The sequence below is a fragment of the Chelonus insularis genome, unplaced genomic scaffold, assembly GCF_013357705.1.
Source record: "Chelonus insularis isolate UGA/USDA-ARS -01 unplaced genomic scaffold, ASM1335770v1 contig_116_pilon, whole genome shotgun sequence".
NCBI lineage: Eukaryota > Metazoa > Arthropoda > Insecta > Hymenoptera > Braconidae > Chelonus > Chelonus insularis.
The window spans coordinates 496781-515303 of record NW_023276357.1 but is presented as its reverse complement, the minus strand read 5'-3'; the positions used below and the strand labels follow the sequence as shown (position 1 = coordinate 515303).

General features: G+C 31.6%; 1 protein-coding gene across 14 annotated transcripts in view; it reads left to right on the top strand.

Annotated features, from left to right (window-relative positions):
• The window catches only part of heph (polypyrimidine tract-binding protein 1 heph), a 174313-nt gene that overhangs the window by 93876 nt on the left and 61914 nt on the right, over positions 1 to 18523 (top strand). For 9 of the 14 annotated variants that reach the window (XM_035095751.1, XM_035095707.1, XM_035095767.1 and 6 more), the window contains one exon: positions 8290 to 8346. The exons of the other annotated variants lie outside the window; for them this stretch is intronic. In XM_035095751.1, the coding sequence (XP_034951642.1) occupies positions 8290 to 8346 (57 nt within the window). The remainder of the gene's footprint in view (positions 1 to 8289; positions 8347 to 18523) is intronic. 14 annotated transcript variants of the gene reach the window in all.

The window sequence follows — 18523 nt, the reverse complement described above, 5'->3', positions numbered from 1 at the left end:
TTGTGAGAGTGAAATGGGGAATGCAAAACAACCAAAAAACAAATTCTAACCGCATTCACTTATACTCCCATAGTTTCTGTTGCATCTTATCTTTTCTCACCAAAAGACGTCAACGGAATTAGTGTTAGAATGGAATAAACTCGGTAATCCTCCGGATAACTATTGGTCGCAGTTAAATCCTCTTTAGCAACCCCACTGAACTTCCTTCAGCAATCCTATGAAATCCTACTAGATTCCTTGATGTGGAATCGACTGATAACATCTTTGTACTGAGAGAGTATCACCGCAAGATTCAATTCTCTATAAGACGTTGAGTGAACGTTAGAGTGCTTAGAAATAAATTTGCATTTATGTCTGAATATCCATAACAATAAATAACAAAAGCTCGAAGGGAAAACAATATCACAGTATCTAAAAGAATATTAACAACATGAGGATATAAAATCGTGATTGAAGTTTTCCAGAGATCCTTTCTCTAGCTGTTTTATAACAAAAGCAAGCTTCAAACTAGATATGCATAAATGCGGTATGGCTGGCATGTTGGCAAGCAGTGTGTAATAAAAACTGCTCGTAAATCTTGTAGTATCGATCGGGGGTTGCGTAGAGCTGCGTGTTCGTGATACGAAATTGCATGGTAGACATGCAGAAATGTGGCGATACTAGTAGGTAAGCTATACCTACCTTCTATCTTTTACTCTCAGAGTATTTCACGTATATGACCACCTAAAATGTATGATACAGCTGGACGCCAACGCGCTATTATAGTGGAGGTGGATCTTCTCCATAAAAAAAGTTGAAAACAGCAAGCTGTAAAACCGGTTGAAGGCTGCATTATCCAGGCCACGTGGCAGATAACACGAGCTTAAAAAGTAAAACGAGTTGAGTACACATTTGTTGTTGTTTTGGTGCTTCTCGTCGTTTTTAGTTGAATTAATGCAACTTTATTGTCGGCTCTTGTCCCTACTCATTTTATCTGTCAAGTGATGGCATTTGTTTCATCGATCGTCATATTGTAGAGGGTGAGATACACTATGAAGGGTCACTTTTTTGGTTTTTTTTTAATACACTATTATTGAAATATACCGGCAGATTATTTTGGAAAAAGGGTGATCATTGATTTGTACTAATGGAAAATAAGTTATTTTAGGATGGAAATTTTCAATTCCTTTGGGAATCGATAATATCATTGTTTGTATTCAGCCATATATTGAAAGATTTTTAATAAAAACCCATTTTATTATTATTTTCATTATGAAAATTAAAACTATTACCACTTCACTATTTATTTCTGAATACCACGGAATATCAAAGCTATCTTGCAATAATTATTCAAAGTAAATGAAGATACCTTTGTAATTCGAAATTTCTCAATCCATTAAAATTTTTGTCAATATCAATTGAAGTTTCCAAAGCTAAATGAAAAATAGGTTTTATTTTTTGCACGGTTTAGTTGTAAAAAATATATCAAATATCACAAACTTCTTTATTTACGAGAGTCTTTATAAAGCAAAACTTAATTATCACCAAACGATAGTTTTTGTAATAAATAAAAATTATATTTCTTTTTACTTTAGTGAACAGAATATACAGTTTACTTCATTGATTAAAAAAAAGTGTCTTCCCCTTGTGAGTGAAAATAATTGAAATAAGAACAGGGGTGTTTATTTCCTTTATCTAACAACGTAACAGTACTACTTCATTTTTGATAAAACCTCATTTAAATTTATGCTTGCTATTAATAATCTCATTAGCATCACTACAAATCCAATGTTTCATTTTAATGCACTTAGAGTATTTTAAAATGATGTCACCCGTTTGATTAGCATTCTAGTTACGTGGGTGTTTAATGATAAAACATTTTAGGCATTTTACACCAAAACACTTGAAATTATTTGGATTTGCAGTGATCAATAAAATATTGTCAAAAATTCTTATCGAATATAAATAATTTTCCATTTTATTTATTTATTTTTAACGATAAATTTTCTTCCCTAGTCTGTTAAAGGGCAATAGGTATAGTTAGGTATAACCATTATATAGGTTTTCGTTAATAGTACACGTTGAAGAATAATTGAAGACATAAAGTCAAGTGTAAAATGAAAAGTTTATTCTCCGTAGAGACGTTGGCCGTATATTTACCACAGACGTAAAGCCACCAAATGGCCGTGTAAATCGGTTGAAGCATAGTAGTAGCATAGCTGCATACCAACGCACAACACATCTAGGTTGCAATGACGTTGACGGTAGGATGTCGTGCGACGACAAGCAGTATGCGGCTGGTTCGACCTCAAACGCCCATTTATAGCGGTAGTATATAGGAACGTGAGACGTTACATATAGCAGTTGAATACCCCCGACAGCATAACTTTGTTCCTAGAGGACGTCATGTACTTTACTGAGACGTGCGGACACTTTTGTTGTTTGACGCATACGTACTGTAAGGGGGAAAACCCTAGAGATGTTGCGTGCGTGACACAGATTTTGTTGAATAAAAAAGCAATTTTTTATTTCATCCAAAGAAAAAGTATGGCAAGTGGCGTGATGGTGGTGTATAGTAGCTAATATGCATGAGTATTACGGAAATTCACGTATTAAAAGGAGTAAATGTGGTTGCGTTGTGGAACGCATCAACTTCTAGTCTACAGCATACGAAGAATTCCCAGCAGCCTTCTTGCTTCGCGACTTACTCTTACAATCGACTATGCATCAGGCAAATTCCAACTCGTCGCCTTGCTCATGAGCGAATAGCAAAGTAGATAGTGCTTCCACCAAGCACGTCAACGCCTTCATAAGGGTGATGAGAGGGAGGGAAGATGCTTCTCTAGAAACTGCGTTACAGCAAACATTTAAAGACGCTCCGAAAGTTTAGCCTTTTTCCACATTCTTTCAAGTGTTGAGTAGGGTTTTGAGCTGAGACGTCTCAGCATTTTCCGGGGTGGTGAGTTTGAAGATATTCATGGGTTTTTATCAGAGATTTGGTAAGACTTGGAGCTAATGACGTCTCGTATGGGTGATGTGTTGAGAATAGAGCTTGCGTTGTGGCTCGTGCGGGTACACAGGTCGGTTTTAATTAGAGCTTGCATTGGATCCGAGACTGCGCACCACCCGAACAGGCTTTTCGATTAAATTATTAATTAACGCTCTCCTGGAAATACCGCATCGCACGCGTTCCCAAACATACAGGGTTACTATACCCTCTTGGTGGTCTGTACAGCCCTCCGGCAAACGATTTATGGCGAGTCGATAGAGACTACTTCTGCTGCTGCTGTTGCTTCTACGACGAGTATGTGGCAAGCGTTGAGTTTCAGCTTCGTGTATCCAAACAAACCCGCGAGCAAGTGAATTTTGGTTTACAAGTATGAACCACATGAGAGGATATACATATATACAACACGTATGAACCCTTTGTTCTTGTTTCTAATCACTTTTCACTTTAAAACGCTTTCCGGGCTATTCTCTTTCTCCTCCTGTGTCCTCTCAATAAACCCGAGAGTTGATAGAACTTGCGTTATAGCTATAAACGCTTTTCGTTTGCCTTTTTTTTTTGTTGAGGCTCACGTATCACTCGGGGTGCCGGTCGTTTTACGCGAAAAAGAGTTGGAAGTGAGGACTCCTGTCGCTGAGGGCGAATCGACGGGCGAATATCGAATAGCCCGACGCTCAAAGTGATGGGTGTCCCGTAGCTGGTGAGAGAAAGTAGATAACTCTCTCGATTGATCGATCGACAGATTCAACTTTTGCGAAAATTCAACTCGTCATACTCGGTGTAATAGTTGAAATTTCATTAAAGTTACATCTGAATAATTTTTATCCCCTTTTTGTCGTTCTTTTTGTTTTTATACTCTTTCATCGTTTTTTTTATGATGCTACTCTATTGCTTCCACTACTCTGTCCATTTGGATGTTATCATTCCTAAGCTCTTAGGCATTTTTAATGGAATAGATAATTTCATTTTTATTTATTTATTCAGCTGATTTTTACTTAACTAGTTATTCAAGTATTGTTTGGTATTTAAAAATCAAAAAAAAGTTTGATAAATTTTTCATTATTTACGTTCTGGAAGTACCAATATTCAGGAAATAGGAAGAATTTTTCGGCTGACATAGCTACATAAAATAGTGCTGAGAGCATATCACTAGGATATCGTTCATAAAATTAAATGTAATACTCTTCTATCGTTATAGATACTTTCTGTAATAGAATCAGATCCAAAAATAAACCAATATTTGATAAAAGATATATATTTATTATTCAATAAATGAAAAAGTTGCAACAAATTTATTGTTAATGAACCATATGATTTAATTTTTTTATTTAAATTTCGCTTTTGTTATTCAATTACAATATATGTTAAAAACGAATAACATTTTCGTGGGCATTGATTTATATAAAATGTATTAAATAATTAATCATGCCATCAAAAAATTAAAATACATAAAATAAATATTTATTTACTTTTTTCAATTATTTTCATCAGGAGTTCATCATCAAACAATTTATAAAAACGTAATTGGAAAATAACTCTAATTTACTGTCCAATTGAAGTTGAGATAAATTCTATCAACAATACATTGTAAAAATCATTTGTTCAAAAATGCAGTTCTGCAAATTATTCAATTACGAAAAAAACAAAATTTGACAAAAAAAAGTCCGAATCCTCGGAGAAAAGATTTCTTGATAACACATCTGATAACAATTCACTGCTAAATCAATCATTAATTAGTTGAATAAATGAATTGATATTGATTAATATCCATTTCTGCAAATATAATATTCACAGGTCAAGTACTAAGTTAAACTATCAGCAGTTGATGACGAGAAATGTAAGTGTAAGTACAATGGCGACGTGGCATTAATTGGACACGGAAATTTACTCAGAATTCCGACGTGCTGTGCCGCGTCACCAGGTGTACAAGATATGAGGGGGAAATTTTGATGGAGGTTAATTCATTCAGTACGGTATATGTATTACAAATGGAGGAAGCCTACGTAACTTATATATATATATGTATATATAGGAAAATAGCTAAGTGTGACTTTACCGAAGGAAGAGAGAAAGAGAAAGTTAAGAGGGTTACTCAAGGTTTCGCAACACTCTCAACACCAACTGCCCTTAAACTAACTCTCCTTCCTCTCTTCTTGGCATACTCAACAACCTGGGGACGATTTCAACCCCTCGTCCACACCTTGGATCGACGCAAGTTTGTCTCCTGATTAGACATTTATGACTTGAATGCCAAGTATGCGCTAAAGACGCTAATTAGAACTTCTCGTTAGAGTTTGCTAACTCGTCTACTTTACCTTTATATTGATAATTAGCAGTGAGCAGAATTGATAAGGAGAGTTTTAATGATTATTCCATCATTTTTTTAAGATTCCGAGTTACGTTGATATATTTCGAATAACAATAGGATTCATTTTACTCATAATTGCTATACACTTTTTCTTTAATTGGAAACAACTTTTTTTTTTCATTCTAAAAATCATTTTAAAGACAATGTAAACTTTTTCTCTCTGTATTGAAAAAATTTTTCATAAAAATTGTATCTTTTTTATTAAATTTTTTTAATAAACTCTATTATTATTTTTTTGAAAAAAAATATTTATTTGAGAGTTCCTTTTATATTGTTATAATTTTCTGAAACATAACGATGTTTTCGTAAGACAAAAATCATTTTAAAATTTAAATTTTAGTGTTGAAAAGATAGGTTCTTTTTTTTGTGGGTTATCCGAGAAATTTCTGTTTTATAAAATAATAAAAATTATTTTAATTTGCAACAAATAGTTCAATTATTCATTTCTATAACAATATTCAAAACTTTATTTATGTATAATTTTATGGTACACTTATTACATAGTTGGTGGGGGAAAAAATTGAAAAGAATAAAGATGTTTCAGTTTAAGATAAGATATTTGAGTCGTATGCAAGTAGAAATGTATATGTATATAGTAGGGTACTCTATTCCATCGAATAATAAAAAGAAGTAGATATTCTTCTTTCAGAAGAAAGATATGTTTATCCTCATGGGGAATCCACACCACTCACGAATAGAGGGCTTCTATTATTTTTCAATTGGCCGAGCGCACCACTAACGTTGCAGACAGAGACTGTATATCCTGAATGTAATTGGAAGTGGCTTTACCATCTCAACTGAGTAATTTTCTTTGTTGAAATAGTAAATTTGTATTGGTATATGTACATTGCAGTTATTTTCGAAATATAAGAGGTTACTACGAGGGATTATGAAGGACAACAACTGAAGTACACTAATTTGTACAAATTTCGTTATGTTCTCTAGTTTAATTAAACTTGTACGAATTCAGATATGGAAGAGTACTTACAAGGACTGATAAGATTCGAGAGAAACCGACTATGCATTGTAGATATGACTTTTTTTGCTTTTTATCAAAGTTTAAATTATTTCCATGCCTTCTATCAGACATGAAACAATTGATTGTTTATTTTTTAATAAATATTTTCTTTTCTAAACAAGCTAATTCTTTTTATTTTTAATTTACAAATAATTCTATAATTATTATCATCATTACCTTTATTTACAAAGAAGGTCTATAATGTTTTCAAAACAATGAACCACGAAATATTGCCATATTAACTAAAATGAGTATAACTTTCATCAGGAAACTTTAGTTATAAAAGACGACTATAATAACTTAATAGTGAATATGAGCAAATATAAAAGTAATTGATGAATTTATGAGTGGGTTGTTAAGTTAACAGATTATGGTGATTTTTATTTAGTAAGTTTAATTATAATTCTCCACCACCTGCTTCTATTTGTATTTACTTCCTTTCCGCTCGTAATCACGTTCAAGACTCGCTTGGGAATTCCTGGGAAATTGAAAAAGCAACGTCGTTCAAGCAGCCAGCTACAAGTACTTACCAACAAGTAATTATTGTAAGAATTCTAGGCCGGCATCGCTATCAAGAACAGGAAAGAAACTACGTTCCTTTTCTATGTTCGACCATATCCAACGGTTCTCTTTTGTCTGACCAAAGTGAGTACGTTTTCACTGTCGTCAATTGGTTTCCTTCATACTCTTCTATCGTCGACTCCCAAGACTTGAATGTGCCTTTTTCTGCACCAACTTCATCGTTATTACTACTTTTTAACTATTTAATAATCATTTTAAAGGGTTACATTTAATTATCTTTTCTTTTTACTAAGAGTATTCTATTAATAAATTATTGTTGTCGTAGATTAAAATAAAAATGATTTTTCTTCGACTTTGAAGTTTAATAACAACAAAGAATCTCCAATTTTTAATGCAAGATTTTCTACCAAAAGCTCTCCAAAAAACAAAGTTTGAATTTCATAAACTTTTAATGAGTCGTAAGATTCTACTTTGAAATTTGAGAATTTTGTTCATCAGCTCTATATGTATTTATATGTATTTATGGTGACATGGTAGAGTTTTCTGATAATTATTTTTCAACGAATTGTACAATGTCCCACATTCATCGACCTTCTGCACACATATACATACTTTTATTTAATAAACGTACTCTTGAGCATTTTGCAATTTTTTTTTTAACCTTACCCTCCTCTTCTTCGTTTAGTATGTATTCGTACGTTATGCAGATCCGCTTTTCATACATTATATTTATTTCTTCTTTGTAACAACGTGAAAAACGTGTGCACGTTTATCCTTTTTCTGTGTTCATAGCCGGGTTGCGCGCTAAACGAGTTTCGCCTGAAAAAGATTGAACTAAAGGAGAAACGAAGAGTATTCGAAGAGAGTGTATGTGTCTAGCGAGATAGAATAAAAATTTGTTAAGGTATCATAGCGTATATAATTTTATTTTGGCTTGTCTACACCATTTTATATAAAGTCAGGTTTTATATTAATTTTAAAACTGATGAGTCTTAGATGTTCTAATACACTCAAACTCATGCTAGATTAGTAGGAAGAAATATTATGACGTAGTCCAGTAAAAACATCATCATATCGAGCTAATGTTATGATAATAATAATATTAATATTTGGAAGATGCACGTTGGAATATGCTCACTCAGCCGTGGCTTAAATTCAGCTCTATCTTAGTGTACAATCAGTGAAACCATCTTGCCTAACAGCCTCTACGTGTCTGTGAATATATCGAGACTTTTTTGTTGACATCGTGCGTTTCTAAAATGTTCGTGTATTTAAATAAATTTCAAAGAATTATATTTCTACAAAACTTTAAGCTATAATGACTATTAATTATGAAAGAAAAAAAAAATAAAATGTTCAAAGTAGTAGACGAATTATTTTTTATTTTTGTTTCAGGTGAGTGTCCCCATGAGTGAATTTCTGCAACGAGTAACGAGCACATTTGACCTGCGGGTAAGCGAAAATTTCAACTAAACGAATATAAGAAGTCAGTGCTCAGGTTTGTAGGTATATGTCTGTAATATACAGGAGTGTATGAGTACAGTAAATATACAGGCAGGAGAGTATAACAGGCAACAAACTCAACCGATTTATTTCGTGATACTTGGTGAAGCGTGGCGACGCTTAGATGAGGAGAAACGAGGACGGGAGAAGAGAGTAAGCTAGTTCGAGAGTATTCGTTATATGAGCCTATTAGGCGATCGGTATGCATTCTCAAGTGCACCCTCGGGAGTCGTGGGGGTTGGCTTCCATGAATTTCCAACTAATCGAGCGAATTTCCGAGACTCGAGTCTGCCAAATTAGTCGACACGATCGATTTCGTCAATGATTAAATGCACGATTATGATGTCAGATGATATCCCGGTTGAGTGTTATAAAAATCGCTTGAAATCATTCAGTGAATTCGGTATAGCGTGATAATTGTTGATTCCATTATTTATAATTGAAAAATTCGGCTGGCGGAGAAACGGGATCGTGACATGCCATCATCATGATCTGGTTTAGAATTTAGGAGAGATCGTGTGGAATAGTGATTTTCGGCATTTTTAGAATAAACTCTACATTGATGGAAGTGATTTTGAATTTGTATCACACTTGATGATTGAAATTTTTCGATTACATATTTTAAATTTTCAAGGAAAAAATGATTAAAGCTATTTCAATAACATAAAAAATAATTTTCATGAAAATACCTGGGATTAATTTATTATTTTCTAATTATTGTTAAATCCCAAATATGTAGAAACTGAATTAAAAAAAATTTATGAACGTAATTGATATCCATTCAGTAGGAACAAACTTCACATAAATGCATGCTTTCATTAAAAATTACAGATTTTTTTCTCTTTACATAAAATTTAACTCACATATTATAGTATTCTTTGATTTTAATTACTGTTAATTACTACGAATCAGTATGTATTCACTCATTTTCATTTCAACTACTTTTAAAAAATTAATTAACGACAAACATCCAACTTCAAATATAATTAATTTTTTCTAATAATTGAAAAATGAAAAAAAAAAATGTTAAAAGTGATAGTTTTAAAAATGTTCTTGAATTATTATGAGTCTAGACAACTTAACAGATTATTGCCCTTCAACTACAACATCACTCACTATTATTACTCATAACGTACGAATCAGACTTTTGTATTTGATTGGATGTTAACAATCCATATATCAAAATACCTTGTTTCAAGTGTTTTGTTTCCACTCGTTGTCTACAGTCATCTTCAATTCATATTAGTAACGACTGAAACAGATTCAATAAAATCAATACGTAATTTTATCTCTGGGAATGAATCAATCGACAAAAAGAGTTGTAAATTAATTTTCAATTAATAGAATATTATTATAATCTCATATAGGATACTTTTGATCCAGTATTATCAGCCAGTTATGTTTCACGACTAGACTTAAGATCAGTCTAGAGACATGACTAGATGATAACACTGAACTAGTCGTTTCTTATATGGGTAGTATTAAAGAAAATAGAAGACAGAAGGTTCAGTCCAATTTTAATTGAAAATTCATCAAAGTTATTGAAGAGGGAAAATCAATACCGCTTTTATCGAAAGTAGCAAAAATTATTTCAATATTACTTTCTATTTTATATCATGAAGTTAAAAAATTTGTACACATTTTGTTTACCTTTTTCCAACTTCTTACGATCTGAGCAATACATTATTTATGATCATTTCTTTATTGCATATTTTTTAATTTATCACTCAGCACTAGAAATTTTTCATATTTCATTTTGTCCTGTCGACTTTTCTATCAAATACATGTGAGGATGAATCTATGACATGACGATGTGTGTAGTAAAATTCATCTGACTGATTCGAGAAGGGAATTTTGATTATTGAGCACGACAAAGGTGACATCAAGTGGATGAGATGCGAGAGACACGTGAGGCGCAGTAGCTTCGAATGCCACAAGTCTCGTGAGGGTGACTCGATTTCGACCACAATTCGATTACGTTATTCTCCGTGACGTATTTCCGGCAATAGAGCTCTTCCTTCTACTCTTGGATTTTTTTTCCGTCTTTTTTACCTCATTCCGAGTCCTTCTTCCCTCAGTAGTCTATGTATGTATATATATATATATATATATAGTCGTCATGACGCTTCACATCGAGTCAAGAAGCGCGTAATAAATTCGTTTTACCGATAAACTCAGTAAAGCCCCGTGGATTTTAAGAGATCTCCAGTGAACGAATTTAGGGGTTATCCGTGAAGAGATCGATTTGAGCGTCAAACGATATCTGATAGATGGAAAAAGAAAAGAACTTGATCTAAAGAAATGTACTCGGAATAATCGAATTGACATAAGAGCACCGTCGTATTTTGGACAAAGTTGTAAACTCAAAGTGCAAACCGATCACCTATCAGATAAGCAACTTGATCGGGGGGATGCTCACACACCTAAAACCGAGGGAACACGTAACGCAAGCGTGTTATCTATTAGCCGGGCGTGATAAACGATTCGCTTCCTTCCTCTGAAACTTGCCACGTAAATTCAATACTACGTTCTCCAACCCACAGTGTCTCTATCAAACCTACTAAAGCTACAAATTCTTACTAAATAAAATACTATGAAGTTTTATTTATTATTTTTTTTTTATCGATTACTAATTTGTTGTAATTTTATTATAAATATCTATTGCAATGTACTTCAATTGTTTCAATATGACGTATTAACTTGGATTAAAAAAAAAAAATATATCTTGTTGTGTAGTTAATATGAATGAAAGTGAGTATAAAAGTGAAAAAATTCCAATTAGAATTGGTTTAAAATTCAAATAATTTATTTTCGATCGATTTTACTGTTGGTGGTGAGAATATACAAAGAACGGGGAATGTACAATCATATCGGTTTCTAGAGCTTGTGAGAAGGGAAGACACTCCAGGTGCTCCAAAAAGATAAGCACAAACGGCCGATGCTTGTGTATAGACGGTTTGCGCGTCCGGTTGTACTCGTTGCCAGTTTCTGTGTTGATATAATACAGTAAAACTCGAGAAATGAGGCCATGATACGTGTAGTAAAAGGGTACAGACTACACGTCATTTTGCAGCTTCGATTTTGTATTGTTTTATACACGCATATCGACAATCCTCTCGTATATAGAAATTGCTTGCAATACCACTGGGTAAGGAGAGTTCTAGGTAATGCCTTGAGCTGTATTTTCAATTTACTCGAGTTCTTGCTTTAATTTATTATCCCTCACCATGCTAACTTTATTAAAATTATTTAGTGATACTTTTTAGCTTTGAGAATATTCTACAAATCTACTTTATTCAAAGTAATTTGTTTTTTCTATTATTTTAATTTTCCAGTAGGCAAAGTTTTCATTTTTTGTTCTCGGTTGTATGTTGATTTTGAAATGATTGTGTTGGGATTATTTATTTTATGTGCAATGTATAATATGTAGGATGATGTAGTAAGCGGATTTAAAGCTATTTAAAATATATAATAATAAATTCAGTAAAATTAATGGTGTTTAACGGAATTCAGTATTTTAAATATTTTAATTATTTCATTTATTCATCCATTCATTTATAAAAGTAAAGTTTAAATATATTCAATATCAAGTAAAACAACATTGGTTTTAAGGCATTATTATTGGATTGTAATACCGCATATAACGTATTCACATATTATCATGCATTCTTTTTTTTTATAAAATGTACTAATAATTATTTTCATTCACCATCAGCGTTAAAATTAAATATTCAGTTTAATGTAATCATGAAAAAGACTTTATTATATAGCACTATTATTTTTAAATTCTTTTTAAGAAATAGATGGTGTGGTATCGAGTACTCTCTAGACAGTATCTGTATCAAATCAAAGTGGAATTGAGTGAATTTTCACCGAGTATTTCTTTATGTCACTGGAGTAGTTTTAGTTTTATATTACGAACTTTTTGAAATGTATTTATAAATACCAAAAATAGTTTAAAATAACTCGGAGGACATGTGACTATTTTTACTATTTGTCAATGATCATTGATGGAATGAAAAAAATCGTCATAAAAACGTAACTTTCTTCTTCTTACATTATTATAAATTGGAATCAATAAAATTTAATTCATATTATTGGACATACTTAATAAAAAAAACCGATCAGTTTGTGAGCAAGTACGTGAGGATCATACCGTGAATCACCGTGAGATTGTGAACATACAGATTCACGTGTTGCAAAAGCAGCGCAGGTGTGAGAAGAAAATCATGATATAAATCTCATCATTCTACAAGAACGAGAAAGAGAAGAAAAAGAGAGAAAGAATGTCAGTTTGCTGAAAAAGAAACGTTAGGGGATTATTACGATTTTTTTACCCTCTATTCCTTTTCCTACCGTCTGTTACTAACCCTCTCACCCTTCATGCCTTTCACTTCTTCCCAGACTCGTTCTTCCTTCAGCATTATCCGAACTATTCGTTTGTACCTTTTTTTCTTTCTTCTTTTTCCAAGTTTTTTTTAACGACGACCAGCTAATGGCAAAATTGCAGTGGTTAATTGCCGGCTGGTTGTGCTCTTACTTGTTGGGAAATGATCCGCGAGAGAAACACTGAGTACCATAGGATAAAGTTTACGAAAAGAAAGGTAAAAAAATTTTTAACAAAGATTTTTAATACATTCTTTTTTTGTAACTTAAAAAAAGCTGTCGATCTTGCATTCCCTTTAAAGCTTCTTTCGATATAATAAGCGTAGAAACAAATAGAATAAAGAATAGAGCGGATATATGGTCATAAATTCGTTGGAGTCGACAACTTGGGAGATTGGAAAATTGGTTTTTATCCTTGTTGCTTTATTAAGGGATAGGCTGAGTCTCCAGTAAGTAAAAAGAATTTAAGTCGATCGATTCTCGATACAAAAGATAAGTTACTAGTGAATGACGATGAATACAAAATAGCCCATTTTGATATACCACAGAGAATAATAATACTTCAAATGATAATAATAATGAAAGTAAAAAAAAAAGAACACTTTTTTCACGATAATATTCCGCACGAAAGAGAAAAGGGTAAATTAGTCTGTAACGATATACTTAATCATGATAAAATAATATTATTAATTAATCATTCATCATGCTTAGAGGAATTTTCCGTTCAGACGAAGGTTGAAGGAGGTATGAATGTAAATCTAGCAAACATCAAAAGTGGAATGAAGTGAGATATCATCCAAGTGTCCTTTTGGGATCATACGGTGGCTCTTGATGGGATCCCCATTAGCCTGAAGCATCCTATAAGCAACAGAGTCGAGTGTCACTTGGTAAAGAGTTACTGCACGTGGATAATTTTCATCCTTGCTACTTTTAAATAAAATTAATTAATGAAAATTCATCAGAATACAATTTTTTTCTTAAGAGCTGACACTACTGATGAAGCATTTCCATCATTCAATGCCAATTTATACACATGAAAAAATAAAATTCAATTTTCGTTTATCCATATATTGAAAAGAGGATTTAGTGCAAGCCAGTAGGGAGCTATCAGACGACTCATTTCGAACTTTTCCTTCTTGATCGACTTTCTAGCTTTGCGCAAATGCATGAGAGGAGAGTAAAAGGATCGAAGAGTGCTGCTAGGTAAAATATTAATACGAATACGCTCGAATGGAAGCGAAAATGCGATACTCTCCCTCTCTCTCTCTCTCTCTCGTGCTGTATGTAGTTTGTCGCACCATTTCCACTATTGCTTCTCTTTCTCGCCATTCCCTCTTACTTGCACCACTGCATAGCAAGTGACTATGAGTATTACCGGTGTACTCGGAATGTACTGTGAGGGAATATTCAATGGGTCGAGTTGAGTAAATATTGGATGAGTCGGCGACGAGGTCGTGGGTATCGGGTGTCGTGAAATTTCACACCATCTAACCCCCTAGTCCCATTTCGTTGACTCTACATAACGCTCCCGCACGATGGCTTTTGGATTAACTTACCTCATTCGTTTTTAATATCTTTACTAATCTCCTTATTTTTTTTTCATCAACTTCTATCACATCTTATGGATAGAGAGTGTACGCTTCACCTTCATATGATTCAGTAGTAAGTGTTTATTTTAGATAATTATCACACCCTCTCTATCATAGTTCATAGTAATGGAACACGACAATACTAGTGCTAAAGAATCAGTGACAAGGAGAGAAATCTTCCGGCATTATTATCACTTAGATGTCATTGATATTAAACAGATAATAATATTTGTAGATATTGAGATAAGATAATATAAATGTAAGTGCTATGCATAACTTGTAAGTTTAGTGAACACTTAAGTGAGTGATGCTATCCAAATTACTGTCTATATTGAATCAAGATATTCCCATGAGCTGTTGTTAATATCCGTCAACAGATCCAAACTGACAATTGAAATAAAAAAAACCAACTGAAAGAAGAAAATTTAAATTAATAGAAAGCGTAGTATCGATTGAATTTTTTTTTGTTTCTGTGTAGTAGAATACCGATCTCTTTTTCATATTTTATTAGAAATTGACAATATTTTTTAATTAATAAATAGAATACTGTCAATTATATGTTCTTTATGGAGGGCAAATTCTCTCTAGTTTTATTCATTGTTTGAATATAGAATTTATTTTTTAAATTTTGCCTTTTATCGATATTAAAATTTATCGATTTTTCTCGTTAATTATTCAAAGCTTCAAATAATTCATTAAAGTTATTAAACAAGTTTTAAACAAATTGAAATTTTTTTCTATCTTCTTTGAAAAATATCTTGAAATATAACATCTCATTCATTTGAAAATTCAATATTTGTCGTCATAGCTTTCAATAAAATTGTAAACTTTTATGTTCTGTGCTGTTTGATATAACTAAAATCAAATTTCAGCTTTGTTGTACCGAAAAGTAAATAAATTTTCTATTTATAGATAACTCTTCGATTATTTGTGTGAATAATGAAATTTATTTCACTTTTTTTGTCTCCAGAAAAATTGGATCAAAATATTCAAATTGACTTTTTCATTATTCTTATTTATTATTTAATAATTCATTTTCGCATTTTATAAAAAAAAAAAAAATTAATTAATAATTTTTTTCTGATAAAAAATCACTTTTAAAAAAGTAAAAAAATAAAATTAGAAAGCGATATTTCTGTCTTACTTTATTCCCCTAAACAGGTAGATTGTTAAATTTAGTATCTAATGTCACGTAATATAAACCTTACTTCTATTGTATCACTTTCTTGTATCCACCATAGTGTCACTCCGGAAAAAGCATTTTTTATACTTTCGGAAGCAGTCGATGGTGTAGAGAATGTTTAACGTGCTAATGACGCACCGAATAACATCCAAGTATTGACATAAATTGATGGTCTGTGGGCAGATTTATTAACAGATGAAATATTATCTATCATAATAGTAGACATGATGTAGACATTGAATAAATCAAATAAGTGATTTATCGTAAACGGTTACATTTATAAATTTTTTTACCTCTAAACTTCGAAATGTGGACTTGTCACTTTTTACTTACAGTTAGTACAAAAATATTCTTCGTGTACATAACCGTCAAGTTGAAATAATTATTAGTAGAGAAATAAACTATATTACATACGACATGTATGTAGAATTGACTACTGAACGAACTCGGCTACATTTGAGCGCCGTGGGATTTTTAAATTTGATTTACTTCTCTCATGGTACTCATAGATCCTACCACTCTCTCGACTCGACTGACATATGCTACCCTCATTCCCCCTTTTCCGTCTCGATAATGCACCGTTTTCGCGATCATAAATCTTTATATGTATAGACTAACTCCCATTCGAATGAATTTTCATCCATTTCAAATCAATAAACATTATCCTGCACCAGTTAATTTATTTATATTCTATATTACCAGTTATCGTTATTTTATAGTTTATTTAATTCCGTTTCAAATTTTATTCTCTCCATCCTTTTTAAAGCATTTTACATGTGCAACAATGTTTATTGATATTCAATAACTTCTAATTAAATACTGAATTATTTTTTTCTTATTTTAGCTCGTTTTTATTTTTTATCGGCTAAAATTATTTTAATTCATGTATTTGGATTTATTCAAGTTTTGAAGAGCAAAACACTCCTTACAGATTTCATTACTCCTCCTGATAACGATAGATTGATTTATTTATTTATGCATTCGCAGCCTTTACTTGCATCGGATAGATGAACTCATTTATCAATCCATCATTTTAATTAAAAAAAAAATCGAAAATGAATTAAACTCAAATTCTTAATCAGCTTCAGACTATTTAAAAGCTTGAAAATTAACTGTCCCCTGAATAGAATTGCTCTTTTCGTTCTCAAGATATTTCTCACAAAAGTTTTTATAACATATAGTCGAGTTCTATTTGATGATAACTCTCAAATTGTATGGTCACTTTCTGTCGATTAATGTATCCTACGATCAATTAACTTGAATGAAGTTTAGAAAATACTACAATCCACCTCGAAAAAAATAGATCAATTTTTCAAAAAATTCCAAGTCGATAAAAAGTTTTAGTAGATATTGACCTTTAAGGTCAGACGTATAGCTTGTTTTTCTTAATATCTCACCTCAACACTTTTATTGCTCTCATATATGATATGTTGGATCATAATAACCATTATTATAATAAAATAAAAAATAATAAATATAATAACAGTAGTTATATTTCCGTTATTACTTCTTCCATCTCAATAAAAAGTTTTGTAGACACAGAAAGATATATCTTGAGGAATGTATCAAAAATAGAATAAACGGGGGAAAAAATGATAACATGAAGTAGTTTCCCAACGATTTACTGGATCGATGCCAACACGATCTATCAAAGATTACTTGAAGCAAACTTGAGAAAATAACCATGAGGTGTATACATCTGTATAACTCACTAGTTATTCACCAATCACGACATGTGTACTAATGTAGGTTTGTGTAGCCAAACAAACTAAACTTACAACACCCTTTTGAAATACGACATTGTCAACCCTGTTGCGTCGTTGTTGTCGTTTGTCTACCATCAAAGACCAAGGCTACGCATATACCTTTGTGTGTATTTCAACACATTATTAACTGTGATTCATTTAAGACAATATAAATCAATTATACTGATTAAAAGTTGCCATAACTCAACAGCTACATGATTCTGAACCATTAAAAAATTAGACGGAACAGAAACAATAAACAAATTTCTAAATAAATTAATTTTGACGAAAAACTTTGTTATTTGTTTTCAATTAAACGTAAAAATTATTAAAATATTTGTTTTATCGTAATAAATATAAAATGAACTTATTCATTTTTTTGATTATTCCGAAAAATATTGTTTTCTATGTTTATTAAAGAAAAATTGTGATTAGTGAAAAGAATAGAATGAAAATACGTAGGTAAAACAATCGAAGTGAATAATAAATATATTAAATTAATTGTTGTGATATTCAATTGATAACAGACTATAATTTATTATAAAATTTATGGAAATATCGAATTATTGTAGATATATAATTGTTGTGTAATTAAATAAAAATAAATGAAATTAATTGGTTTTACGAAGTATGAAAAATATTATTGTTATAAATCGGATTCAGTTTTCATAGAATTATGAATATTTATTTAATTTGATTCAATTAAAAATTTTCTAATAAACTAATTTTTATTATTATGTTAATTAAAGATTTTTAACCAACGGAAAATTTAAATCTGTGTTTATTCCAATCAAAAGTGCATCGCAGTTACTCTAAGATAGAATTATGATAATCATTTTGAAGTAATAAAAATTTTGGGGTGTGCATATAAAGGAAATAATTAATCTTAATCTTCTCAAAGTGCAAAAGCTCCAGTATCTTTCAGCTCAACGTCAAAAACAATTTTCATCAATATTTTTTCATTACAGAATAAAGATGTTTTGTATTTGTGGTAATCCAACAAGTTTTATCCGGCTAAAATTGCTGATAAAACCTTTATCTGCGTTGTATTTCAGTCATGGCTTACGAAATATCGTATTATTCGCACCCCAGGTTTTGTTTGTCTCTATTTTAGTGGTTTGATCCCCCGTCACATAAGGGATTTTCGGTGTATGTGAATTTTTTTCCAGTGTCATTTGACGAAAGTATTGTTTCATCGGTTAATAGACGTTAACATGGCATTT